The sequence below is a fragment of the Protopterus annectens genome, chromosome 5.part0, assembly GCF_019279795.1.
Source record: "Protopterus annectens isolate FY-2018-M chromosome 5.part0, PAN1.0, whole genome shotgun sequence".
Lineage (NCBI taxonomy): Eukaryota > Metazoa > Chordata > Ceratodontiformes > Protopteridae > Protopterus > Protopterus annectens.
Window position 1 is genome coordinate 957,242,949 of NC_056735.1, and position 27,680 is coordinate 957,270,628.

The 27,680-nt window shown below is 40.4% G+C and overlaps 1 protein-coding gene across 1 annotated transcript in view; it reads left to right on the plus strand.

Annotated features, from left to right (window-relative positions):
- Positions 1-27,680, plus strand: part of LOC122802295 — a 1,020,490-nt gene that overhangs the window by 820,633 nt on the left and 172,177 nt on the right. Inside the window, exon 11 of the mRNA XM_044071943.1 lies at positions 13,480-13,606. Coding sequence (XP_043927878.1) covers positions 13,480-13,606 — 127 coding nt within the window. The remainder of the gene's footprint in view (positions 1-13,479; positions 13,607-27,680) is intronic.

Sequence of the window (27,680 nt, forward strand, 5' to 3'; positions counted from 1 at the left end):
GTGTTTCCATCAGGACCACTCCTTCCTTCATTCCTAAGGTGGCTTCGGAAACTAATCTAAACCAATTTATTCAACTCCTTGTCTTTTTTCCCAATTTCTCCAACAAAGGTAAATACCAGCTTCATTGTCTAGATGTGCATAGGCAATTACACTTCTACCTAAAAAGGACTGAGGGCTTTCAAAAATCATATCAGCACTTCATGGCCTTCTCTCAGCCCAGGAGAGGTAGAGTGATTTCCACAGTGCCCATCTTTCATTGGATTGTTTCGTGCATAGACCACATTTATCAGATCAATTATCTTCCTAGACCTCTTAAAGCCCACTCTACTAGGTCAGTGGCTGCATCTGTGGCATTCTGAGCTAGAAGTTCCTTACATGACATTTGTGCCACGGCTACTTGGTTAAACCCCCGTACCTTTGTATCACACTACAAGTTGGATTTGGTGTCCGGGGTGGAGCCTCATTTGGTTCTTCTGTGCTTTGGTTTGTCCTTCCATGAGACCTCCCAGGATTTTCAGGTAGTTGGGGACTCTGACCCATCCGTGATCAATAATGACACTGATAGCATCAGATAAAGAGTTATATACTTACCATAACTTAGAATCTGTTATCCATTGTCATTATTCATCACGTTCCCACCCTCCTTCCCCCTTCTTCTGGTGGCCAGGAGAGTATTGGGGCTATGTTGGGTGAGTATGTGATCCTGTTCCAGGATGAAATTGGGTCCCAGTTGGGACTAGTATCTAACAAACTCGATCTGAGGATTGTGGGTAACAGGAAGTAAGGGGAGGGGAGGAGCTTGAGCTTAGGAGCTAATGCGCACTTCTGCCAGCTCAGATCCAAGGTCAGATCCTAGACCCATCCGTGATGAATAATGACGCTGGATAGTACAGATTCCAAGTTATGGTAAGTACGCAACTTTTTTTTTGTCTTTTGTAATTTCTCCCATGTACTGTTTTATTTATTTCTTTATTTAATGCAGTGTTTTGTTTAATTACAGGTTAGTAAAATGACTTCCGAAATGCAGTCACTGTGACAATCCCACAGCAGGACACCCCCAATCTCTGCGTGCTGTGTCTGGGGCCAGGACATCTATTGGTGTATTGCTTAATATGAGAGGCCTTTAGTCCTTGCCCCTTTGCTGAAAGGAAGAAATAAGCTGATTCTCAAGGGACCTCTTCCCTGAAATCTTCATTTGCCAGTGGTGACAAATCAAAGAAAAGTAGAGATAAGGACAGAGAAAAAGAGAAAGATTACCATAAAAAGTGGAAAACTGAAAATATAGGCCCAATTTGGCACTTAAGCTCCCCAGGCAAGAATCAGTGCTTCCACTAGCTGTATTGACTTTGGTCGGTGCAGCTACACCTCCAGGCATGTCTCAGTTGGAGCTGATAGTAATCAAGGACAAACTGACTTAGAAAACTCTTTTGTAAATACTCCTCTAAAAAGAGTTGTCTCCCATTCTACATTTACATCTTCATTTTTGTCTGCCAGGTCCTTTCAGAGTGCTACAGATGTGGACTGGAATTAAATGATGAAGGCTTTTCTGAAGGCTTAGATTGAGATGGGTCTCATCCTAGTCCCCTCAGTCTTCATGGCTGATTGGGTTTGCCCACAGTTCCCTATACTAACTCCTTCCCTGGTCCATGTTTTGGCAGTAGCAGTTTTGGAGCTAAGAACTTAGTTGGCTCCTGTATTTGGTGACAAGTGGTGTGCCTTCCTCAGTACCGATCACTATTCATCTGACTCAGTCAATGCCAAAACTTTCAACGTTGACGGAGTCTTGGAACTGACTGCTTTCAGCACTGTCTTGAACTGACTTGTTTGAAGTCCTTGACATTTTATGTGGTAGCTCTGATCTCAGTCTCAGAAACTGTCAGGAGAAGTTCTACACACAGTGCTGAGTGCTGTCATCCTCTCTGTCATTTTTGTCTACCTTGTTGGGAATGGACGAGGTGCTAGGTTTGGGGTCTCCAGTGCTAACAGACTTAGTATTGACCTTTGATGTTTTCAAGAAGACAGTCTTCTTTTTGAGAATAGAAAGTGGTTTGTAGAACCTCCACTGGCAACAGCTCTGGTCCCTGGCACCTAGGAGTCAGTCCTTCAGTCATATTGTCAGTTGTCCCATGGACAGAGCAGGATGGAAAGCCTTAAAAGGGCTCTTAAGGTTTATGCTGCTCTCAGTATTCATGTCAGCTCCCTCTGGATATTCTTAGGAAAAAACATACAAAGGAAGCACATGGACTCCCCCAGAGAGTTGTTAACCTCAGACACCAACTTGTATGATCAAGAGGGCCTCCCCATTCCCTCCAGAAGATGCAAGGTTGGGTGAAATCCTTGAATTGCATGTTTCAGAAGGGACCCACTAACCCTCCTTCTCAAGGTAAGGAGGAGTTGTTTTCCAGATTTTATTGTCTGCCTCCTTGGTGATTCCTCCTGTCGACCATCTTATAGTCTTGGCCACCAGGAGAGCATAGCAGGAAACAGACTCCACTGAGGCTATTCCCAGGAAGAAAGACAACATACTTCACATCCCTCAGGATAGACAGCACTGGAGCAAGGGCCCTCTGGTGGACTCCATTGTTGTGGCAGCAGCCAGCAGGAGAAAACTATCAAATGATACAGCTGCTGTCCATCCATCAAATAAGTAGTCTGGAGCAATGGGAAGAATGGGGAAGTCTGCCTACATCTCAGATTCAATTTCCCTGAGGACATTTAACTATGCCATACATGTGAATTGCTTCCACAGAGATTTAACAGAGTGCATACTGTGATTTGGTTATGGATTTTTTTCAATAAACACATACTTGCTGTAATACTAATGACCTCAGTGTTGAGGTCAATATATGTAACATCCTAAAGTACAGCAATCAAGGCATTAAAACTATAGAGCACTCTCATTATAAAGTAAAGTAAAGTAATGACAGTCATCAGTAATGATCCTTGACAAGCTATTATGACCAGTGTACATTATTGTCAGAAAGCTTTGCCTGTACCATATCAAAAGTTGGGAAGTTCTCCAAGGTCTGTCTGCAAAAAGGAAAAAAAAATGTGGTCTACTTGTATCTCAGCAGTTTACCCTTGTCTCATAAAACAATTATGAGGAAACATTCAATAAACATGCTTCTATTCAATGCTCCCACGTCTTATTAAATGAATATGTTGTCATTAAGCAAACTGTCACTTGTGCAATTACAAAAAAAACAATCTTTTTATATCAAATCTTAAAATAAAGAAACATTAAAAAAGACAAAAACAATACTTTATTTGGGGGGGGGCAAGCACTCGCATGGCCTCACACCCCCTTCTAGTTAGATTTACTAACTCTGAGATTGCACAGTAGCAGGGTAAGGACAAATTCTCAGTCCCCTCCGTTTCAACTGTTGCATGGAAGTCAGCTAGAAGGCTGAAAAACAGGACTGTAATATTGTTTGCTGTTACAGACTACACCATATTAAATACAATGCTGCCTATTAGAACCTTAGTCAAAGTCAAGTAAATAGTTTACAAACCACCTAAAACAGCAATAAAGCTTTTGTGAGGTGGCAGCAACATAAGAGTTAACATTATATGCACTTTATTTTTCTAGTTATTTTGTATTCTAATGTGCATTAATACATTGTTGCTAATGTTGTAATTAACTAGGGAATATCATTTTTGGGGGGTTGGCCTAATGGTTAAGGTGTTTACCTTACAGACACAAGGTGCAGGGTTTGATTCTCACATGGGGTAACTGGCTAGGCTTAACATGGCCTGAAAGGGCAGGTAGCCTAGTACTAACCTATAAAATCTATGAAAGAAAAAGGATGCGTGTTTTTTTTATTTGTTAGCATATGTCTGTGTGATTTAGACATGCTTTATTTAAATCAATTATTTGCTGGTGAATAATTGATTTTCATAACGAATCACTAGGTGACAGTCACAAACAGGCAGTGGAACATTCTTAATTGTGATTCAGCCTCATATCACAAAGAAATCAGAGGGAAACATTCATCAGCAGGAAATGCAGTTAAACTATCCTATCCATTCCCTTCTTAAAAATAATGCTACATGCTGAGCAAAAATATTAACATACTGCACACAGCTGTAGAGTTTGTCATATCCAAATACCCCATCTTTTAGAATAATTGTAAAACACTACAGAAAATGGCTGACCTCATCTCCACATTTGCTTATAAAATAATTAGTAATAAATATTTTCCAATCACTAAAATAAAAATGCAAGGTATTTAAATAAAAATGAGACACTGGTGCTTCCCCATCTGTCTGTTAAACAGAGAGGAATTTAAGGAATGGGTAGTGGAAATTATTTGTGAGCTATTAGGGAAGATGGAAGTATAGCCAGGGAGTGGAATAAAATGAAAGTGGAGTTTAAAAAACAGAGCAGAAATAAAAAAGGGGTAGGCCTAAGAAGTAACAATACTTATTTAGAGGGACTGACAATGGTTAAAGTATTGCAGAACAGGAGGAGTCTCGCAGAACAAGAAGAGACACAACTGCAGAGTGCTAAAGAGAAAATAACGGAGTATGTGAATAATATGCATGAGTTTAGAAAAATTGCTGTTAAGCAACTGTTTTTGATAATAACTCCAGAGCACTAAAGCTTTTAGCACAACAGCTCAGGCAAAATAAAGTAGAAGGGGTTGTTGCCAAGCTTAGGGGGGCTATAACAAGGAAAACACCAGAGAGCCTAGCCTGTAGCACTATTAGAAATGTTTTGGAAATTTTATGAAAGTCTATATAAAGCAGAGAAATGTGTAAATCAAGAAAAAGTGCAAATGGAAATTTTTATGGAAGAATTAAATTTGGCAGGGTTAGAGGTAGATGAGGCTCAATTATTAACAGTTAGGATAGGATGAGATGAGGTAAAAATGGTGATGTTTAATCAATGTAGAGGAAAGTCCAGCAATATGTGGCATTCCTGTGGAAATTTGGAAGTTATGAGGGAAGAAAGTGATAAAGATCTGGAAGGATTTGTATAATAGTATTTTAAAAGGAAGAGAAACACCAATATCCTCGAAGAAAGCTGTTGTGGGTGTTAATACCTATAGGCCTATTTCAATTCTAAACCATGGTTATAAAGTGTATATGTTTATAATGGCTAAAAGAATGTCAAAGGTGATGCCAAAAATGATGGATATGGATCAGTGTGGTTTTGTGGAAGGAGACAAACATTTGACAATATTAATAGAACAATGATGACCCAGAGGTAAGCAGAATGTAAGAAAATTCCACTGTTGTTGGTTGGTCATAATGCACAGAAAACATTTGACAGGGTAAGCTGGGATTTTATGAGTAGGGCAGTAGAAGCATTTGCATTCCTGACACAATAATAAGGTTAATTAGAAGGATGTACAGTGGATATAAAAAGTGTACACAGCCCTGTTAAAATGCTAGGTTTTTATGATCTAAAAAACTGAGACCACACTAAATAATTTCAAAATGTTTCTCACCTTTAATGTGATCTATAACCTGTACAATTCAATTGAAAAACAAACAAATCTGTTAGGGGAAAAATATAAAAAATAAAGAACGTACAATAAGCTGGTTGCATAAGTGTGCAGACCATTAAACTAATACTTTGTTGAAGCACCTTTTGATTTAATTACAGCATTCAGTCTTCTTGGGTAGGAGTCTGACAGCATGGCATATCTTGACTTGGCAATATTTGCCCACTCTTCCTTGCACAAGCGCTTCAAATCTGTCAGATTGCGAGGGCATCTCTTGTGCACTGCCCTCTGCAGGTCACCCCACAGATTTTCTATTGGATTTAGGTCTGGGCTGTGGCTGGGCCATTCCAAAACTTTAATTTTCTTCTGGTGAAGCCATTCTTTTGTTGATTTGGATGTATGTTTGGGCTCATTGTCATGTTGAAAGGTGAAATCCTTCTTCATCTTCTGCTTTCTAGCAGACGCCTGAAGGTTTTTCGTCTGCACCTGTCACCCCAGGGTTTCTGGATACTGGCCAAGTCTCTTGCCACCCCTATAGTGCCTTTTTAGGCAATGTCCACCATAACAGCTACAAGCAAATGAAATCTGAGGGTTATGCTACTCAATGCTAGAAGTCTAAATCTCAAAATGCACTCGCTCGAAGCACTCTTTAAAATGGAGAACATCGACATCTTTGGAGTGACCAAGACCTGGTTCAAGGCTCCAGAGAGCACCCCAGCACTACCAGACTATAATTCATACATGTTTTGGCCCCTAACCTGGACTTAGCACTAAAGGCGGTGGTATCTCCATATTCATAAAGGATATGCACACCTCCAGACTAGTAGCCCAGCATAACACATCAGAGATACTTCAGGTACAACTAACACTGGGTAAAACTGCAATCCAGGTTGTAGCCTGCTATAGATCCCCCACCATGTCCCAAGACTCCCACTCCACATTCCTAAACACACTGGAAAATATTAGGGTACAACCCAATACCCTTATACTGGGAGACTTTAACTATCTTTCCATTAACTGGGAAAATTAGTCATGTACCAACACAAGTGCTCAATGTTTTCTGGAATTCATTAATTCCAATGCCCTGGACCAACTCATTCTTACTCCCACCAGGGGTAGAAACATCCCTGACCTGGTCATTACTAACATGGGTGACCATTGCTCTAAACCAGTAATCAACTCCTCCCTGGTCAGAGCTGACCACAAGCTAATCACCATGGTTATCCACATCCCCCTCACCCCCCCCCAAAGGAAACCACCATAAAAAAACTTCTCCAAAGCCAATTTTGGGCTTTTAAAAACAGAGGTGGCTAACTTCACGACACCCATGCAAATGGAAAATAGGTGCATGACTCCTGAATTATACACCAAAGCACTGTATGAACACGTACACAAGTGCATGGAACGGGCCATACCAAACAGAACCAAGACACTCTCCTCCAAAAAAAAGAAGCCAATCTGGTGGTCCCCACCATAAACAAACTACAACAGAAGGAAAAAAACTGTTGCAGAAAAGGGTGACGTCACAAGACTGGAAAAACTCCTTTGTTAGCCTCAGCAAAAAACTGAGATCCATCATCAAATCCTCTAAAGCTAGCTATGAAAACAAAAATTGCTGCAGATTCTAAAAACAGCCACAAGGCATTCTACAGCTATGTCAAGTATCTACATGGCAAGACTCAGATCTTCTCTAAGTTACAGCACAATGGCAATACATGTACAGAACCAACTGATATTGTCAACATATTAGCCGACAGGTTCAGTTCGAACTTTACCCCCTTTTCACCCCCCAAAGGGCCTATCACAATACCTGATAAATGCCGTCCCTATTATTATGGCTACACAGGTAAAAACCGCACTGTCCAAAGCCAAGAATACAGCTTCCATGGGACCTGATAATATCCCTGGCTGTGTTCTACATTAATTACAAAGTGAACTGGCACCACACCTGAGTACCCTGTTCAATCACAGCCTCGTTTTAGGCTTTGTTCTTTCCGAATGGTGCACTGCTACGGTCATCCCACTCGACAAAGGGGGAACGACTACAGACCCTGGGAACTACTGCCCCATTAGTCTGAAGAGTCTGATATGTAAGGCTATGGAGCACATCATCATGGACCTTATAAATAAGGACATAGGGAATCTCCAAACTTTGGACCCCACACAGTATGGGTTTGTGAAAGGTAGGTCATGCCTGCTTAATTGGATAGACTTCTTCGAAGATGTCACCAGAGCTGTGGATGAGGGCAAGGTAGTTCATACAGCCTACCTAGATCTTGCCAAGTCCTTCGACACCATCCCTCACTCAGGAATCATAGACTCACTAAACTAGGCATAAACCCCTATGTAATAAGATGAGTTGCCAACTGGCTCACTGATAGAACCCACACTGTGAAAGTAGCAGACTCCAAATCTGACTTCCGACCAGGCATTGTTATTCCCTTTGGGAAAAATTCGGTACCCACGAACTACCACATAGGCGGTATTCCACTAAACACCAAAGGTGTGATAAGAGACCAGGGGACACAGGTTGACAGCAACCTCTCCTTTTATTACCACATAGCCACTGTAGTCAGAAAGTCCTTCTATGTGGCATATCTCATTGCGAAAGGTTTCTCATCCAGGAAGAAGGAGGTAATAATCCCTCTCTACTCGTCCCTCATCAGACCTATTATAGAATACAGCGCCCCATTTGGTACGTACCTCACTAGACACCTACAACAACTGGAAAGGCCAAAAAAATACCTCACCAAGAGGATCTTAGGCCTTAGACACATGCCCTATACGGACAGACTCAAAACACTCCAGCTGTACTCTGTCTCTTATTGCCTACTTAGAGGCGATCTCTGCTTGACCTACAAAGCCATGTCTGACCCAGAGCTGCTAGATATGCTACACCTAAAGAAATCCCAATCACTCTATGCCACATGTTGCAGGGACCTTAACCTCATTACCACAATAAACAGAAAATGCTGGAAGGACAGGTTCCTAACCCAGAGACTTCCCATACTCTGTAACAAACTTCCCATTCACATCAAGCAGAGCACTTCACTACCCCTCTTTAAGAGAAATCTTGATGAGTGGCTGGGCAATAGGAAGCTCAACCCGGAGATCATTTCACTGGCCTTGCTTGACAGGGCACTGGGAACTAACTTTGGGCAGCATGATGCCAGGGAATCTTCTTGGGCTAGGCTTATATAGGCTCCAGGGCCATTAGCCTAGTACACACCTATGAACCTATGTATTTGGAACTGTTCATAATTCCCTCCACCTTGACTAAAGCCCCAGTTCCAGCCAAAGCATGATACTGCCACCACCATACTTCACTCTGGGGATGGTGTTCTTTTGGTGATGCGAACTGTTGTTTTTGTGCCATACATACCTTTTAAAATTGTGGCCAAAAAGTTCAACCTTGGTCTCATCAGACCATAACACATTTTCCCACATGCCTTTGGAAGACTTGATGTACTGTTTTGCAAATTTTAGCCAGGCCTGGATTTTTTTTGTGTCTTGCATCCCTACCCCATAGTCCATTGCAACATGTAGTACGCAACCAGTACTTGCCAGAAATTTATGCATCTCCTTCAGTGTTGCTGTACGTCTCTTGGCAGCCTCCATGACCAGTTTTCATCTTGTCCTTTCATCAGTTTTGGAGAGATGTCCAGTTCTTTGCAACGTCACTGTTGTCCCATATTTTCTCCACTTTTTGATGACTGTTTTCACTGTGTTCCATGATATATCCAATGCTGTGGAAAATTTTTTGTACCCTTCTCCTGACTGATACCTTTCAACAATGAGATCCATTTGATGCTTTGTAAGCTCTCTGCGAACCATAGCTTTTGCTGTAGCAGGCAACTGTGTAAATGTCAGGAAAATCCTACTAGGACAACTGAACTTTATTTGGGGTTAATCAGAGTCTCATTAATTGATGGCAGGTGTGTACCCAAGAAGACTGAATGTTGTAATTAAATCAAAAGGGGCTTCAGCAAAGTATTAGTTTAAAGTTGCACACACACATGCAACCAGCTTATTGTACATTTTTTATTTTTTTATATTTTTTCACTTAACAGATTTTTGTTGTTTTTCAATTGAATTGTACAGGTTATAGCTCACATTAAAGATGAGAAAAGTTTTGAAATGATTTATTGTGGTCTCTTTTTTTATATCATAAAAACTTGGCATTTTAACAGGGTTGTGTACACTTTTTATATCCACTGTATGAGGGATCAGAGACAAACATTAAAGTGGGGGGTGGTTCTTCTCTGATAAGTTCTGTCTGAACAGTGGAACCAGGCAAGAGTGTCTTCTTTTCATTTATTTGCATTATATTTAGAACCATTGTCAATGAAAATAAGGGACTCAGAAATTCAAGGATATAATTGCTATGGTAACCAAGAAAAGTTGGCTTTAGTTGCAGACTTATTTTGTACCTAATAGAACCAGAAAAGTATATTTCACTGTTGTGGAACATTCTGAGACAGTTTCAAGTCTTCTGGGGATACTGTACAATGTTAATGAAGATAACAGGAAGCAATAGCTGTAAGTTATGTACCCACACACAAATTGATTCAACAATACTCATTTTTATGGGGACATGATAAAATGAATGTATTTAGAAGTATGGGTTAAAAAGGATTTTGTTATGGCAGCTAAAGATATGTCGGAGTTGACTAAGCAAAAGATAATACAAAAACAATGAAACTGCAACCACTGTTTTATGGATATTAATAGCAAGAAGAAGGAGAGGCTGCGATTTTGCATGCATGTCCTTAAGGAGAATATTAATAACCACATAGAATGTTATATTCATAAAGTAGTAGAAAGTGTTGTAAAACTAAGCCAACACAGGAATGGAGAAATTAGATCCTGCTGATAGGGATGACTGCAATTATGGTACAGAGAATAGGCAAGAGGAGGATGGAACTTAATGGAAAAAACTGGCAAAGGGACCAAGGTATTGGGAGCAAATAATTAGAGCGAGAGAGGTAATACAATGGGAAGAGACTAGCTTACACTCGGACTGTAGGTTAGCAATTGTCTTCCCTGTCAAGGATTGATATCAGTGTATAGGCAAAGAGAAAGGAATATGGGGATCCTAAGTGAAAGACCAGCGCTAGTAGAGTTTTTAGTAGAATATAGAACAGAAGCTGCTGTTAAAAATGGGTTAATTCGTAGGGCATATAAAATATTGCACGATAACTGTAGGACTATAGGAATCAATCAGAGGAAACAATGTGAGGATATATTTATAGCTCCCAAATATGCTACAAAGTCTGTCAGGTTTAGGATTTTTGCTTGGGAGTGTTTGCATGGGTATTTTTACACCCCAAGCAGAAAACAAAATTTTTCCTCAGGTAGATTACAAATGTTGGAGGTGTGATGAGGAAGAAAGAGGGAACTGGGGACTTATTTTTGGGAGTGTAATGGGTTGGCAGACTTTAAAAATTACCTGCAGACTTCTTTGTCAGAAATATTGGGTGAGCAAATTGGTGTAGCTATGGAAATGAATTTTTAAGCTGTGATGCAGAATAAGAATTGCCTAGACATAGTAAGGCTTTGCTAAGTTTAATTATGTTGACTCTCAAAAAATAAATTACTAGAAAATTTAAATCAAAGTCTAAGCCAACTGTACTAGAAGTAGTGAATATAATAACAGAAATAAAAAACTGGAAGTGGGATCTTTAGAGAAGGATAGGAGCAAATTACATAGAAGAAATAAAAATTGTGGGAAAAATATATGCATAATAATGTTTTGGAGGAGGATTGAGGTTTAAGGGAAGATGGGAATCGAATAGGGTATGTAGTGGTAGAATGACAATGACTGTGTAGAAGGTTATATGTGATGTATGTTTGCAGATGAAAATATGTCAGTATGGTTTGTTTTCATTTATATAAATGCATGATTGTGTATGTCATTAATGGTAATTCAACAAAGACTTTTTTGTTAAAAAAATAATAAATACTTCCCAACTATTTAAATAAACCCTCCATCTTATGAACTGAGGGATACAAACAATAGTTAGTTAGCAAACTCCTAATTTAGGAAGCCAATTTAAAAATCCAGATAAATAAACAAGTACAAATATAAGAAAGTCTTTGTCATAGTCAAGTAAGCCATCAGAAACATGAAAAACGTTTTGGGGGGGTGAGGGTAAATGAGAAGAAAATGTGCTTTTATGGAAACACACGACTTAGTGATACTTCAGTGAAAGCAGTTGTTTGTGAATTACCAAACATAAATTAAAATTCTTAATTCTGTTTATCCTCACACCACAAAGAAGGGAAGCATTCAGAAGACAAAATGTAGTTTACTTTTTACCTAACACAGTATCCCTATAGAATTACCTTACCTGTTTTAGTGTGACTTTACACAGGCTACTCACACAGGCTGAAGACAGATATTCCTTACTGTGGCAGTAGGCACATTAACAACTCAGCAGACTCTTCTCACTTCAGACTTGCCTTCAAAACATTCTGCACCTACAGAGACAAATCTTTAGCAACTGTTCCACACACATGACCCTTGCTGCTACAAAGCAAAAGCCACAAACATATGTAAATCTATGAAGTGCTTTATCTGAGACCTCATTAACTTGGACACTGAAAATCTCATAATGCTGGACTCTCGACAATTCTGTTTTGTCAAAAGAAGGTCCTGCCTCTCTAACTTCATTAATTTCTTTGAAAAAGTAACCGAAGCAGTGCATAGCGGCTATGCATGTTTTCTAGCAGTTTGTTAAGATAAGCCAACTTTTTCAGCCATTTATTGAGCTGCCTTTCAGTAACAATAATAACTCCATTTTTGAGAGTGGTGTACATTTGAAGAGAAAATGACACTTGTCTGAGAACTTTTTGTCATGCGATTCCTTAGGTATGCATTTACTAAATGTTTTAGAATAATTTAATGAAAGCTGCAAAAGTAGCTTATGTGCAATTATACAATGACCCCCCATTAATATTCCAAAACGTGCATGCTGATTGGCCAGTGTGCCCGTTGTAAATCAGACATACTAATGGAAGAAGGTCTGGTCACCCGGACTTTTTCCATTAGTATAAGTCTTGTTTTTTTTTTTGTGTGTGTTAGACAGCAAAGGGAACAGAAGAGCTCAGTTGCTGTAATCTCGCTATGTTAAACGGGTTTAACATAGCGAGATATCTTAAAAAAAAAAAAAAAAAAGCAATGGAGATCTTCCTTTTTCGTTGCTTTTTTTTAAAGCTGTCTCGCTTTTAAAAAGCAACGGAGATTTTCCTTTCTCCGCTGCTTCCACACACAGCTCTGATGTACTGCATAAGCATACGCATGTGCAGTACATCAGAACTGCCGCAGAATACCAGACAGCTGCGGAAGGGCAGCACGGAGGCATTATACAATGCCATTATTTAAGAAAAGTAAGTATTTTTTTTTCCTTAAATAATGTCATTGTATAATAGCAATAACCCACTTCTTGTTGTGGGTAATGCTGGATTTACCCACAGTTGTCTTTGTTTGGCCACTCGGGCTTCGTTCTCATGACCAAACCACGCCAACCGTGGGTAAATCCAGCATTACCCACACCCAGGCGTGGGTTATTGCTTAAACAACACTGTATAGTCTGGTTTATTTGTTTCCATTAGAACAGTTTACTAATGTCTGTTTGAGTATCATAAAACTTACTGGAAGAAATGCTGTGTTGTGAGAAAGATACCAAGTTAATAAAGGTAAACAAATCTGCATTAGCAGTATTGCTGTGATTACAGTTGTAGAATCTTTGCGGATTCTGCACGCAAAGTAGTTTTGTGTGAGGCTTCATAAGTACTATGATCAAATTTCTCAAAAAGAGATTCTGTGATTCTCCATGTCATGTTACTGGAAATGAGAAAACTGTGGCCCTTGTCATTTGCCATTGATAGAGTAAAAATAAAATGACTTGACTGCTTTGGTTAAAATAAATAAATGCCTTCTACTTCAATACATTCACTGTACTCATAGGTTTATTAGCTTTTTTGTCATTCTTGACAGATCACTTATAGACAAACTTTTCTTTTCAAGGCTGGATCTTGTTCCTATTAATCGGTCAGTGGGCCTAAAAGCCAAGCCTACCAAACCAGTGACGGAGGTTCTACGGCCTGTAGTAGCAAAATATGGCTTAAATCTCAATCAGCTAGTTGTAAGAGTAGTAAGTACTGTGCCTTACGAAAAAAATCTCTTTTTGTGTTTTTTCAATAATGTTGTTGAAAATATGACAGTATAATTACAATACTGATTTAAAGTTTTCTTTTTATCTTGCAGTTTAGTGTATCTTAAATAAGAAATGTGTGAAATACAAATGTTACATATCAAAAATTGTGTAATATAGCTAGTTCTGCACAAAACATGAAACAAAAGAAACTTTTATCTTTTTGTGTAAAGACAGATGATGGCATATTTATTTGCTATTTGTTAACCAGATAGGAGGGTTGGAAGACCCCTTTTAGCCATAGCCCAGGCACAGAGGTCATGCGGGATCACATACAGATAAATGAAATGTAGTACAGTCATTAAACATATGAAAAATATATATAATTTCAGAGAGCAGTGCATTGTATGTAGTTCAGTCATTAAATGCATGAAAATATATGTATACTTTTACATGGTAGAAAGAGTTTTGCATTACAGTAAATGCAGTACAGTATAATATGGGTTAAAAACATGGAAAGTAAAATGAGATGGAGTTATAACTAGCAGTAGGATGTTAGCAAATAAGAGTTTTTAAAACTTACACATGATAAAGAATACAGCAGGTTTCATGAGACTTTAATGTTTGTAAAATACGCATATTAGTCAATGAAAATATATTTGCGTCTTCAATAGAAGAAAAATGAATATATGAACAATATTGTTTTTAGTGCTGTGGTAGCTGCTTTCTGGAAAAATTTTCTAAACTTATTTCCTGTCTTTCCTGTAACTAGTCTAGTCCAGATACAGATTGGCTGTATCCAGGACTGTTGGTAAGCTTCTGAGCCCCCCAAGCCTTTCTGTGATGGAGGGAAGCCTTTTAGCTTGTCACTGGGAGTGATAAGTACTAGGAAGCCTGTCTACCTGAAGAGGAGCGGTGTCTGGCCCAGAAATTGTACTTTATTGGCCTTTTGGACAGTTTTTCCATCTCTTTCAACTTTCTGGTTTAAAAGCCTGCATTTGCACTTGTTTCCCGCCTTTCCTGTAACAAGTCTAGTCCAGATATAGATATGCTGTATCCAGGACTGTTGGTAAGCTTCTGAGCCCCCCAAGCCTTTCTGTGTTGGAGGGAAGACTTCTAGCTTATCAGTGAGAGTGGTAAGCACTAGGTAGCCTATCTGTCAAAAGAGGAGTGGTTTGTGGCCCAGAAATTGTAGTTTATTGGCTGTTTGAGGAGTTTTTCCATCTCTTTCAGTTTTCTGGTTTAAAAGCCCGCTTTTGCGCTTGTTTCCCACCTTTCCTGTAACTAGTCTAGTCACAAATTTGGTGTATCCAGGACTGTTTGTAAGCTTCTGAGGCCCCCAAGTCTTTCTGTGTTGGAGGGAAGACTTCTAGCTTGTCACTGGGAGTGGTAAGTACTAGGAAGCCTATCTTCCTGAAGAGGAGTGATTTATGGCCCAGAAATTGTAGTTTATTGGCCGTTTGTGCAGTTTTTCCATCTCTTTCAACTTTCTGGTTTAAAAGCCCACATGTGTGCTTGTTTCCCACCTTTCCTGTAACTAGTCTAGTCCAGATACAGATTTGCTGTATCCAGGACTGTTTGTAAGCTTCTGAGCGGTGCCAAAGTCTGCTATTCAGTTTTTCCCTTAGATCTTCTAGTTCTCTCTTCTCCTGCACTTTTACTAGCTTATTAGTTTAGCACTCTACCAGACTTCTTGTAGCAATTATTGTAGCACACAAAAGTGCTACCAGCAGTAAACGTTCTACTAGGAAACAGCTCCAGTACTTATTATTAATGACCACGCATCCAGGCATGTCTAAAGGTCAGTTCCCTGTGCTTTCTCATAGTAACCTGGTGAACTTGGCAGCTGCCTCATGTACACTGACAACCCTCTCCTCTTACCTCCCAACACTCAGACCTGTGAGAGATGCACTTCTATATCTGAATTCCAGACTGTGGTATAGTTTCCTGTGTTGCCCATATCCTTACTTGGATAGGGGGAAGCTTCTCTGTTCACCAGTGAGAGTGGGAAGCTTTGAGCAGCCTATCTGTCCGTGGAGGAGTGGTCTCAGCTCTGAAACTAGTAGCTTATTGGCCGTTTTGGGTCAATTCCTATCTCTTTCTGTTTCCTTGCTTTAAAACCCGCATTTGCGCAATTTTGCACGATTTTGCGCATAGCTCAGCATCGGGCAGCACCGCTTAAATGGGCTTAAACTATTCCCGGCTCCACATTTCCCTTAGAACTGTTCTAAATCTCAAAGTAAGCACTCTATTTTCATTCTAAAGCCCTGCAGTTGCTCGTATAAGTAATCTTATAAGAAAGCACTGATAAACTAAAGCACTACACCCTCTTATACTCCCTTTAAGTACTTGGCTCCCTATTGGTCCTTTTTGATCAGTCAAAAAGTAGTTCCTTATACTATTCTGGCATGTCCAAAAGTCAGTTTCGGGTTTACTCTCCAGTCCAGCTGGTGAATCTGGGAATCTTGAGGCAATGTTACAACTGCCTTATGTACACAGACCACCCTCTCCTCCTCCCAACAAGCTCAAATATATGTGAGAGATGCAACTATATAGCCAAACTGAAAGCTGAGCTCTCTCAACCCAGTACTGGTGCAGTCAGTCAGGAGGAGAAGGTAACCACACACACCACAAATCCAGTCTCAAATAGACCTATCGCAACAGCAAACCAAACACATAAACACACAAAAACATACTCGGAGGCTCTAAATAAAAATCTGCCCAAGCAGCAGAGACCTCCAAAGCAGACATCCAAGCAACCGCTACCCTACAACAATACCCACATATCACATAGTTCACAAAGTCAGTGTGTCACACAGTCACAGCCCTTAAGGCTAAACAACACATCTAATACACTTGTAATAGGTGACTCTATTGTCAGACACACTGACGTCCCACTCACCAGGCTGAACAAGAAGAAGGTCACTGTAAGCTGCCTGTCGGGTGCCAGGATCCGCCACATAACACAAGCACTCAGGTCACTCCAAAGCAAGTACAAATATGACTCCGTCATTGTCCATGCTGGTGTGAATGACCTGAGACGTACCTCCCTGGACTACATGAAGAGAGACATATTGGAGCTCTCTGATCATGTAGCCCAGGCCGGTATGACCTGACCTTGAGTAGCATCTTACCCTCACCAAGAATGATGCCACAGTATAAAGACAAAATTATCAATTTTAACAACTGGCTAAAGTATTGGTGTCATTCAAAGGGGATCCAGTGTCTGTCAGCCTGGGATGACATGCTCGACAAGCCATGTTGCTTCGCTAGGGACGGCTTGCACCTGTCATCCCTGGGCTTTCGAATACTGGCTAAGGCTCTTGCCACCCCCATAGTGCCTTTTTTAGGCAAGGCTCAAAAGACAAACCCACCCCCATAGACAACACAAGGAAAAAGAAACTAAGGGTAATGCAGCTCAATGCCAAAAGTCTAAACCTCAAGATGCATGCACTCGACGCTCTCCTCAGTATGGAGAATATCGATATCTGTGCAGTAACAGAAACCTGGTTCAAGGCTCCCGAGAGCACCCCAGCACTACCAGGTTATACCTCATACCATGCTTTTCGGCCCCAAAACTCGGACCGAACCACAAAAGAAGGGGGAGTATCCATATTCATCAAAGATGCCCATACCTCCAGGTTAGTGGCACTGCACGAAGCATCAGAGACGATCCATGTGCAACTAACAGTGGACAAAACTGCCTTTCAGTTTGTAGCCTGCTACAGACCACCCTCCCAAACTCAGGAACCCCACTCGGCTTTCCTGAGAACACTGGAGAATATGAAGGTCTCTCCAAACACCATTATATTGGGTGACTTCAACTACCCAAACATAGACTGGGAGCACTACTCAAGCCCCAACCCTCATCCAATGGTTCCTAGAATTTATAAACTCAAATGCTATGGAACAACTGGTCACCACTCCCACAAGAGGGGAAAACATATTGGACCTGATCATCACCAACATGGGGACTCTATGTTCCATACCAGAGGAATACCCCTCATTGGTAAGATCTGACCATAAACTAATCTCACTGGACATCCATAGCCCGTCCCCACCCCCAGCCAGGGAAACCACTGTGAAGAACTTCTCAAAAGCAAACTTCACACTTCTCAAAACCAAGGTGGAATCTTTCAAAGCACCTAGGCCAGTGGAAAATACTGCCCAAACCGCAGAATCCTTTACAAACGCATTCTGTGGACACCTACAGGAATGTATGGATTATGCTATCCCAGATAAAACCAAGACTCACTCCTCCAAAGGCAGGAGACCTGTCTGGTGGACCCCAGCCATAAATAAGCTATACAACAGAAGGAGGAAGCTACTACATGATAGAGCAAAATCCTGAAAAGGGAAAGCATCTCTGATCAGTGCTAGCAAGAAATTATGATTTTTTATTTATTTTACATTTGTTGACCGGGCTAGTCCAACTGGATATATGTATTTTCAGTAGAGGCCCGGGGAGGAAAGCTCCAAGCATAAACAATAACAAAGTTAACAATATATAACAAAGACATGTATAATAACAGTACAGAGGTAGTATTGGTTAAAGACAAAATATAGTATTAAAAATATTGACTATATACGTTATGCTAAAAGTTAAACTAAATAATAAAAAATAAAACAAGTACACTAAAACACAAGTTGGGTATGAGCAACAGAGTCAATCAAGTCCTTGTATTTATCTTATTACTATGAGAGAAAAAAAAAGAGAAGTAAGTAGATTTGGAGGTGTAGGTTAGGGGAGAGGGGCAGGGGTATGAGCAGGAGGGGAAAAATGTTTCAGTCTGGGTTAGCACAAGGACAAAGCCACTGAGTTTTAAGATGTTCTTTAATATGTTTTTTGAATAGAGAAGTAGAAGCTAGAGTAGAAAGTTCAGGAGGGAGCTGATTCCAGTTTTTACCTTTAGTGTTTGAGAAAAGTGAGTCACCAGCTTTGTTGTTAGATTTAATTGAGGAGACCAGGAGTTTATTTGCAGAACATAGTGTAGCTAGGTTTTTATATGGTGAAATCAGATTAGTGAGGATAGGGATGTTATTGGGGTGGTATAGGATCTTTTGAGTGATAAGTAACTGTTGACAGAGTATATGGTTCTGCAATTCTAGCTATCCTAGTTGTTTGAGGTTAAGGCAATGGTGAGTTTGAACTGGAGAGCTTGTGATAAATCTAGCTATGCTATTATAACAGGTAGAAAGTTTTGAGATGTTGTTTTTAGATAGGTTTGTATATATAGCAGAGGCATAGAAAAGGGTAGAAATGAGGTGGGTCTGGGCAATAGTTTTCCTGGCAGAGGAGGTAAGGAAGGGTGTAATTCTATATAGAGTTCCAAGTTTTTTGTTAATAGTCTTTATGATGGAGTTAATATGGTCATCATAGCTAAGACGGTTATCAATTGTAACACCAAGTAGGCGGGTGGTAGTATCTGGGGTTATGTTTGTAGCATTGTTAGAGGTTATAGAGAAGAATGGAGTGAGTGATTTATGAGTTGGAGTAAAAAGCAGTAGTTTTGTTTTTTTGGGATTAAGGAGGAGGCAATGTTGGATAAACCAGTTTTCAACATTTTGGAAAACAGTTGGGTGAGGGACTGGAGGGAGGCTATGTTATTAGCAGTACAGATTAAGGTTGAGTCATCTGCATATTGAATGCAGGTGGCTTGAGGTATGTTCAGATGGAGGTCGTTAATAAATAAGGAAAAAAGAAGGGGACCTAAGATAGAGCCTTGTGGGACTCCAGTATTTACTGGAAGTAATGAGGACAGTTTGTTATCCCAGAGCACTGCTTGCTGTCTGTTTTTAAGATAACACCTAAACCATTGTAGTGCTAGTGGATCAAGAGAATGATACTTTAGTTTATGTAGAAGTAAGTTATGGTTAACCATATCAAAGGCTTTTGACAGGTCTATAAATAGCGCAGAGGAAAAGGAGTTATTGTTACGATTTTTAGCTAAAGAGTCAGTGAAGGATAGAAGGGCAGTTGTTGTGCTGTGGAATGGTCTAAAGCCATGTTGGCAATTGGGTAGTAGATTATTTTGTAGTAGGTGGTTGAGTAGTTGTTTGTGAATACATTTTTCCATTATCTTAGCTAATGGGGAGAGTAATGCAATAGGTCTATAGTTAGAAAGCTCAATAGAAGATCCACCTTTATGTAGAGGGATGATGTGGAATACTTTCCATATGGTAGGTATTTTACCTTCAGAGATAGTTATTTTAATAAGGATAGATATGGGGTAGTCTATAGCTTTTGTGGCAATTTGTAGGTATTCAGATGGGAGACAGTCAGCAGATGGAGTGCAAGGTTTCAGTTTTTTAGGTAGCTTATAGAAAAGAGATGTAGGTATCCCTCATAAAATCATCTAAGGCCAGCTTCTATAGAAAAATTGCACAAGACACTAAAGATAATCACAAGGCCTTCTTTAGTTATGTCAGAAAACTGGGAAGCAACTCCCAGATATGCTCTGAGTTAGTGCAAAATGACAAAAAATACACTTGAACCCACAGACATTGCCAACATCCTGGCAGACAGGTTCAGTGCAGACTTCTCCCCCCCTTTCCCCCCAAAAGAGCAAATGTCTATCACAACAGAGTGTAGCCTCCCTGACATCACAGATGCACAGGTGAGAGCTGCCCTCTCAATGCAAAAAACACAGCATCAATGGGACCGGACGGTGTCCCGGGCTGCATCTTACACGAGCACCAAGAAGAACCCTCACATAAAGTCATTGTTCAATCTCAGCCTTACTACAGGATATTAACCCAAGGAATGGCAGTAGTGGTCCCACTCCACAAAGGTGGTGCCACAACGGACCCCGGAAACTATTGCCCTATAAGCCTGACTAGCCTGGTCTGCAAAGCTATGGAGCGTATCATCATGGAACTCATAAACAAAGACATTGGGAACCTCCAAACACTGGACCTGCCCAATTCAGCTTTGTTAAGGGCAGATCTTGCCTCTTGAACCTGGTCGACTTCTTTGAAAAAGTCACCAAGGCCATAGATGAAGGGAAGGTAGTCCACACAGCCTACCTGGACCTTGCAAAAGCCTTTGACACAATACCCCACTCGGGCATCATAAATAAGCTCACCAGGTTAAATATCAACCCCTATGTCACAAGATGGATTGCAAACTGGCTCAGGGATAGAACCCACATGGTCAGAATTGCAGGTGCCATGTCAGACTCTAAACCAGTTACAAGTGGCGTCCCACATGGCTCAGTCCTGGGACCTCTCTTGTTCGGTATATATTTCTCTGAGGTACAGGCTAATACGGGAGGACTATGGCTGACCAAGTTCACAGATGACTGCAAACTGGGTGCCATAATCGGCTTGCCGACTGACACAAGCATCCTCCAAAAGGGTCTCACAGAGACGGATAACTGGTGCCAGAGCCATGGCCTAAAGCTAAATGCCAAAAAGTGCATAGTCATCTCCTTTGGGAAAAACAAAGTGCCCACAAATTACCACATAGGTGGTAATCCATTAAGTATGGAAGAAGTAATTAGGGATTTGGGGACCCAAGTAGATAGCAATCTCTCCTTTGACAATCATGTTGCCAAAGTGGTTAGAAAGACCTTCTATATAGCCCACCTTATCATGAAAGGGTTCACATCTAGATCAAGAGAGGTCATTGTGCCCCTCTACTCATCACTCATCAAGCCCATAATTGAATACAATGCCCCATTTGGGATGTACCTTACCCGACACATGTAGCAACTGGAAAGACCCCAAAAGTACCTCACCAAGAGGATCAAGGGACTCAAACATATGCCCTACGCAGTTAGGCTAAAGAAACTCCAGCTCTACTCAGTTGCTTACCGCCTATTCAGAGGCGATCTCTGTCTGAAGTATAAAGCTATGTCCATCCCAGAATTAATGGACATGCTCCACCTCAGGAAATCCAAATCCTTTAGAGCTACACGCTCCAGGGACTTAAACCTCAGCACAGAAATAAATAGGACATGCTGGAGGGACAGATTCATATCCCAGAGGCTCCCCTCACTCTGGAACAAAATCCCAATACATGTTAGGCAGAGCTCCTCAATGACCCTCTTCAAGAGAAATCTTGACGAGTGGATGGGAGATTGTAGGTTTACCCCTGGGATCTCTTCTGTGTCCCTACTAGACAGAGGCACAGTAAACTAACCTTAAAAGGGCTATCTTCTGTGACCTACTGTACAGAGGCACAGTCAACTAATCTAAAAGGGTGGCAAAAGCCAAACACACTCTCTGGCTAGGCTTATAAATGCCCTAGGGCAGATTGCCTAGTATCAACCTATGAACCTATGAAATTGGAAGCCCACGCACTCTCCAGCCAAGACCGGAATAGCTGGTCAAGAGGAGAAGGTCGACACCTGCACCACACCACATGGAACACGCAGCCCTCCAGAACACACACCAGCACTATCTTCACATTAAAGCACAAACCACACACCCACCTTCTCTGAAGGTCTCAATAAAAATCTACTCAAACAGCAGAGACCTCCAAGGCAGAAACGCACTCGACCAACACAACACAACAGTAATCACAAGACACATAACTCTCCTAAACAGTGTGCCACTCAACCAAAGCCCCTATGGGAAAACAGCATGCCCAGCACACTAGTCATAGGTGACTTGATAGTGAGGCACACTGATGTCCCACTCACTAGGTTGAATAAGGAGAAAATAACAGTCAGCTGCCTGTCAGGTGCCAGGATCTGCCACATAACGGATGCACTCAGGTCCCTCAACAACAGGTACATATATGACTATATCATTGTACATGTGGGTTGAATGACCTAAGACATACCTCCCTGGACTACATGAAAAGAGACATGGAGGAGCTCTCAGATTATACAGCCCAGGCAGGTATGACCCTAGCCCTGAGCAGCATCCTACCATCACCCAGAATGATACTACAGTACAAGCAGAAAATGATTGATTTCAACAATTGGCTAAGTTTCTGGTGTCATTCTAAGGGGATCCAGTATCTGTCTGACTGGGATGACATGATTGACAGACCTCGATGCTTTGCCAGAGATGGCCTGCATCTGTCACCCCTGGGCTTTTGGATACTGGCCAAGGCTCTTGCCACCCCTATAGTGCCTTTTTTAGGCGGTGTTCCAAAGACCAAATTACCACCATAACAGCTACAAACAAATGCAATCTGAGAGTCATGCTGCTCAAAGCTAGAAGTCTTAATCTCAAAATGCACTTGCTCGAAGCACTCCTTAAAATGGAAAACATTGACATTTGTGCTTGTACAGAGACCTGGTTTAAGGCAACAGAAAGCACCCATGTACTACCAGGCTATAACTCATTCCACACCTTTTGGCCCCAGAACTTGGACCGAAGCTCCAAAGACATGGTGTTTCCATATTCATAAAGGATGCACACAATTCCAGACTGGTGAAGGTAAAATGCTTATAAGGCATTCAAATCCATCATCAATTACATGAGAATGTCTGTATTTGTTTGTAACCCAGTTGTCTCTTGCCAGATGCTACATTATGCAAATTTGGATGAAATACTAGCAGCACTCAATAAATTTAATTAGTGCATTATAGCAAACTACCAAACCCCATCTATGGCCAGTTCAGAGCGTACATTAACCAGTTAGAAAATGTAACCTTTGAACCACCTATCTTTCTTACGGGTGACTTCAGTGATCCACAAATATTCTGGCAATAATATGATAATAACAAATATGGCTAGACATTTCTGGACCTTGTAAGAGCCAGTACAGTTGACTGTAGTGTGTCTCTGCCAACATGGGTGTCAGTGTTCTACATCTTGTCCTCATAAATGTTTCCTTTATTGTACCGTAATGTTCATTATCTCCTCCCTAGTCAAGTCTGACCATCTCATTATCACTTTCTCCCTGAAAACCTATTTTTCAGCCCTTAATGACTCCTCTGATTCAGGGATTAGAGCAAAACCAGTTACATACCAGTCTTATTGATAAACACATATGGCATGGCTTCCCTGCAAGCATTGTATCTGAGGCTGCTGCCTGTTCCTATTAATTTTGCTCTCTTTAAAATAACTGCATGTAGGAATCGATCCCCATCTGATGTAAGCATGATAGTGAGCTTTTAACTAAACCTGTATTTTGGAACTGCATCTACAAAGTGTAATAGAACATGTCTGGCCATTTATAAAAGATCTCCCCTTCATCATCATAAAAGAAATTTAAAATTGGTAAGTAAGTTTCTCAAACTTGCCACTGTAAAATGTAGGGGCAGCTACAAATTTAGAATTACAACCACTTCAAAAGGCAATCATAAGGCCTTCTTCAACTCTATTAAGAAGCTTTGAAATAAAGTATTAACAATAATTCTGAACTGAGCATTTCACATTATTATCTCTTTCTCTGACCCCCAAGGACAGTCACATTACTAGTAATCTTGTGACATGTTTTTCCAACTTCACCTTCCATACTGTCCTCCCATCTGCCCACCATTACTCATCAGTCCTCCCCTCCTGAGATCAATTTGTACCTCGTCCTTTTGGTACTTGCCAAAAAAAAAAAAAATATATATATATATATATATATATATATATATATATATATATATATATATATATATATATATATATATATATATATATATAGGTCCTGACAATATCCCCACATGTCTGCAGAGAAGTGCCAAGCCCTGCCTAGCAAAGCCCTTTCATCAGCTCTTCAATCCAAGTGTGTGAAGTGGTGCCTTTGTTTAAGCATCATCCCTCTAGTAACACTGAAAAGTATAAGCCTATCTCTGTCAGTAGTATTATTTGCAAATTTAAGGCACATGTTATAGCTAAACTAATAAACAATGATGTAGGTGACCTTATATGCATGGATAATTACCAGTTTATCTTTGGCAGAGGCATATCATGACTGCTCAGCCTAGGTGAGTTCTTTGAAAGTATTACCAAGGCCGTGGATAAAGGATGTACAGTCCTTGTGGTCTACAAGGGCCTTACCAAGGCCTTCAACATTATCCATCATGCTGGGATTATCTCCCAGTTTAACATTAACCGATATGTAGATCTCTAGATAGCTAACTGACTACCTGACAGAATTCAAACTATTAAGCTGAAGATTATTTACTCTAGACAGAAAAAAAGTCACCAGTGTTATTCTTTTAACAAACATGTGTCCATTGTTGTAAGAAAGCAATTTTGTATTGCACAGCTTATAAACAAAGGGATTGTGTCTAGATCTAGGGATGTAATTGTCCCCTTTACTCAGCCCAAATTAGGCCATTCATTGAATGTAATACCCTCTTTGCCATGTGTCTGTCCAGATACATGCAACAACTGGAACACCCACAGAAGTACCTTACTAAAAAATACAAGGTCTAAACAACATGTCCTACATGCACTGACTCAAAGCAGTGTCACTATACTCTGTATCCTACAGACTGCTAAGAGGTGACCTGTGTCTGGCATACAAGAGTGGGAGAATGGAATAATTGTTTAGGTGTTTACCTTACAGACAACATGCAGGATTTGAGTCTCACATGAGGTAATTGGCTAGGATTAAAATGGCCCACAAGAGCAGTTAGCCTAGTACTAATCTATGAACCTATGAGCAAGGCATCCTCTGACCCATTACTGATAGATTTACTGCACATCAGCAAGTCAAATGGCATCAGAAATACTTTGAATAGGGATCTAAACCTCTTCTGCAACTTCAACAGAATGGTTTGGAGGGAAGGCTGTACTTCACAGGGGATACTGCTGTTGTGAAATCCAAACAAAGTTCATCCCTGTCCATTTTCAAGAGTAACTTAGATCTGTGGAATGGAAACAGAAAATTTACCCTAGGACTATCGTCTGTACTGCTGATGAACACAAGTAGCCCCAGAATGTTTTATCTTGTGCGTGGGTTTCCTAAAATTATGTATGGTTAATCCCAGTTATTCTTATTAGAGGTAGTATATAATTATCGACCATGAGATAGGTAAGGGCACTCTATAACCAAATGGGATAGGTTATTTCAAGCACAGAAAGGGAAAATGGCTACTCTTAAAATGGTCCACAAGAGCAGTTAGCCTAGTACAAATGAGAAATTATGAACCTGTTCTACAAAGCTATGTTTTGACCTCTTTCCTTTTTAGCTTATATTTCTCTGACATAAATGGTGATACCAAGGGACTGTAGCTAACCAAATTTGCTGATGATTGCAAATGGGGCAGTTATAACTCCCATTCTGATAACTCAAATTCCATCAAGCTCTATACCAAACAAATCTTTGGAGTGTCAGTTACGGGCTTACTCCCAGTGTCAGGATATGCATCATAGTTTTCATTAGTAAAACTAATACCTCCACTGCATATCACAGACATAACATTCCACTTAAGTCTGACCCTGTTATCAGGTTATCTCTGTCAATAACAAACTCTCCTTTGTCTGCCATGTGTCTGTTTTGGTTAAAAAAATCCTTTTGTCGTGCATAACTTATATTTGTGGGGTCTATATTATATTGTCAAAACGGCATTACAGCGAATGCCGTTTCGACGACACATATAGAACGAAATCCAAAAACAGCGAAAGCCTGAGCCATGACATTGCACTTTACCCCACTGTAGTGTGATCTTAGAGTTGGTATATTTAGATAGGGGGGTAAAGCCCCCCATTTTGAAATGTTTTAACTGGCGTATTTTGTGTTGTTGGTCGACTGATTTTTTCCCTAGGAAAAAAATCGGTGACCTGGGGTTTTGTTGTTTTCAGATTTCACTTTTTATGTGTCGTCAAAACGGCATTCACTGTAATGCCGTTTCGACAATATGATATAGACCCATGTTTGTGGTATCTCCTCAAGGTCCAAAAAGTAGCTGGACCTGACAAAGACAAAGCAAGACTTGGTAGTTAAGTGGATGTTCATCATAGGGATCACTGATGCATTGCTATTCTACTCCAGGGATTTACTGGAAAGTGCAAAGTCTACCCTCCAGAGCTTTCTTTAGATGCCCAGTTGAACATAGCTCCACCATTGCAGATGTTGGAGTAATTTTCCTTGTAAAGAAGATCCCACTCATGCCATTACTTCAGTTTTTTTTTTGCTGTTGGTGTATCACATTCATTAGTTTCCAAATGACTTTCAGAGTGGCTGATGATAATTCCCTAATTTAAAAACTTTGTTATTATTATTATATTAGAAACTATTACCTTTTCCAATTTTGTCAGCTTTTTTCCCCCACTTTTGAGTAATTAACTGTAATGGATTTGACCAATTTTCCAGGACCCATAACATCCCTGAATGTAGTGCTCTGAAAGATGTGCTTGCAGAAATAAACTCCAGCCAAAAATTTCCATTCCTAGTTCTTGTTTTGCTTTGGAGAAGAACTCAACATCTCATTTGAACCGTGCACTACTTTTAGAAGGAAAACATTGCATGTAGGGCAAGAAATGTAACAGTCTACTTGGCCTAAAAGAAGGTTAGAAGCTTATGTTCAGCCAGACCATTCAGCAGGTGAACTGCTCCTTTTGGCTTTCCAGTGAAAAAGACAAATTTGGCTAAAATGACAAAAAATATAAGTCCAAAATTATGCAGGCCATTGTTAGCCCATCATCCCCAGTGAGGCCTATGTCACCCAGCCTGTCAATATTCTAAGGAGTCGTCCCTGTATGTATTAACCACTTCAGAGCAGACAGTGGGTTCATGTCGTTAGCTGTTATCTTAATACAGGTTTGTCAAGACTGTATTTGCATCCAGGCTGGCCACTGTTTTATTGGTGCATGAGAAACATATCTGCCTTCCTAGGATGATGCTAGCTCCTCTAGAACTATGAGAAAGGGATTATATTCCCACTATACTAATATACAACTCTCCTACTAAGGAATTTTGTCATAGGTTCCCAGTCCTCAGATGGCCAGAGAGTACTACATTTCAACAGGAAGTAGACCATATTCCAATCCCTAAGATAGTCCATCCTCTCTGCTACCATCTTTGCAGTTTAGTTGCAAGACATTTGCAGAGGAATATGCTGTAGCCTGATAGGCCAATCTCCTCCCAACAGGTCCTTCCATTCTGGCCATCCTTCTTCTCTCAAGATGAGATATGAATATCCATTTCTGATTCATTAGAGCTGGACTTTGAGAT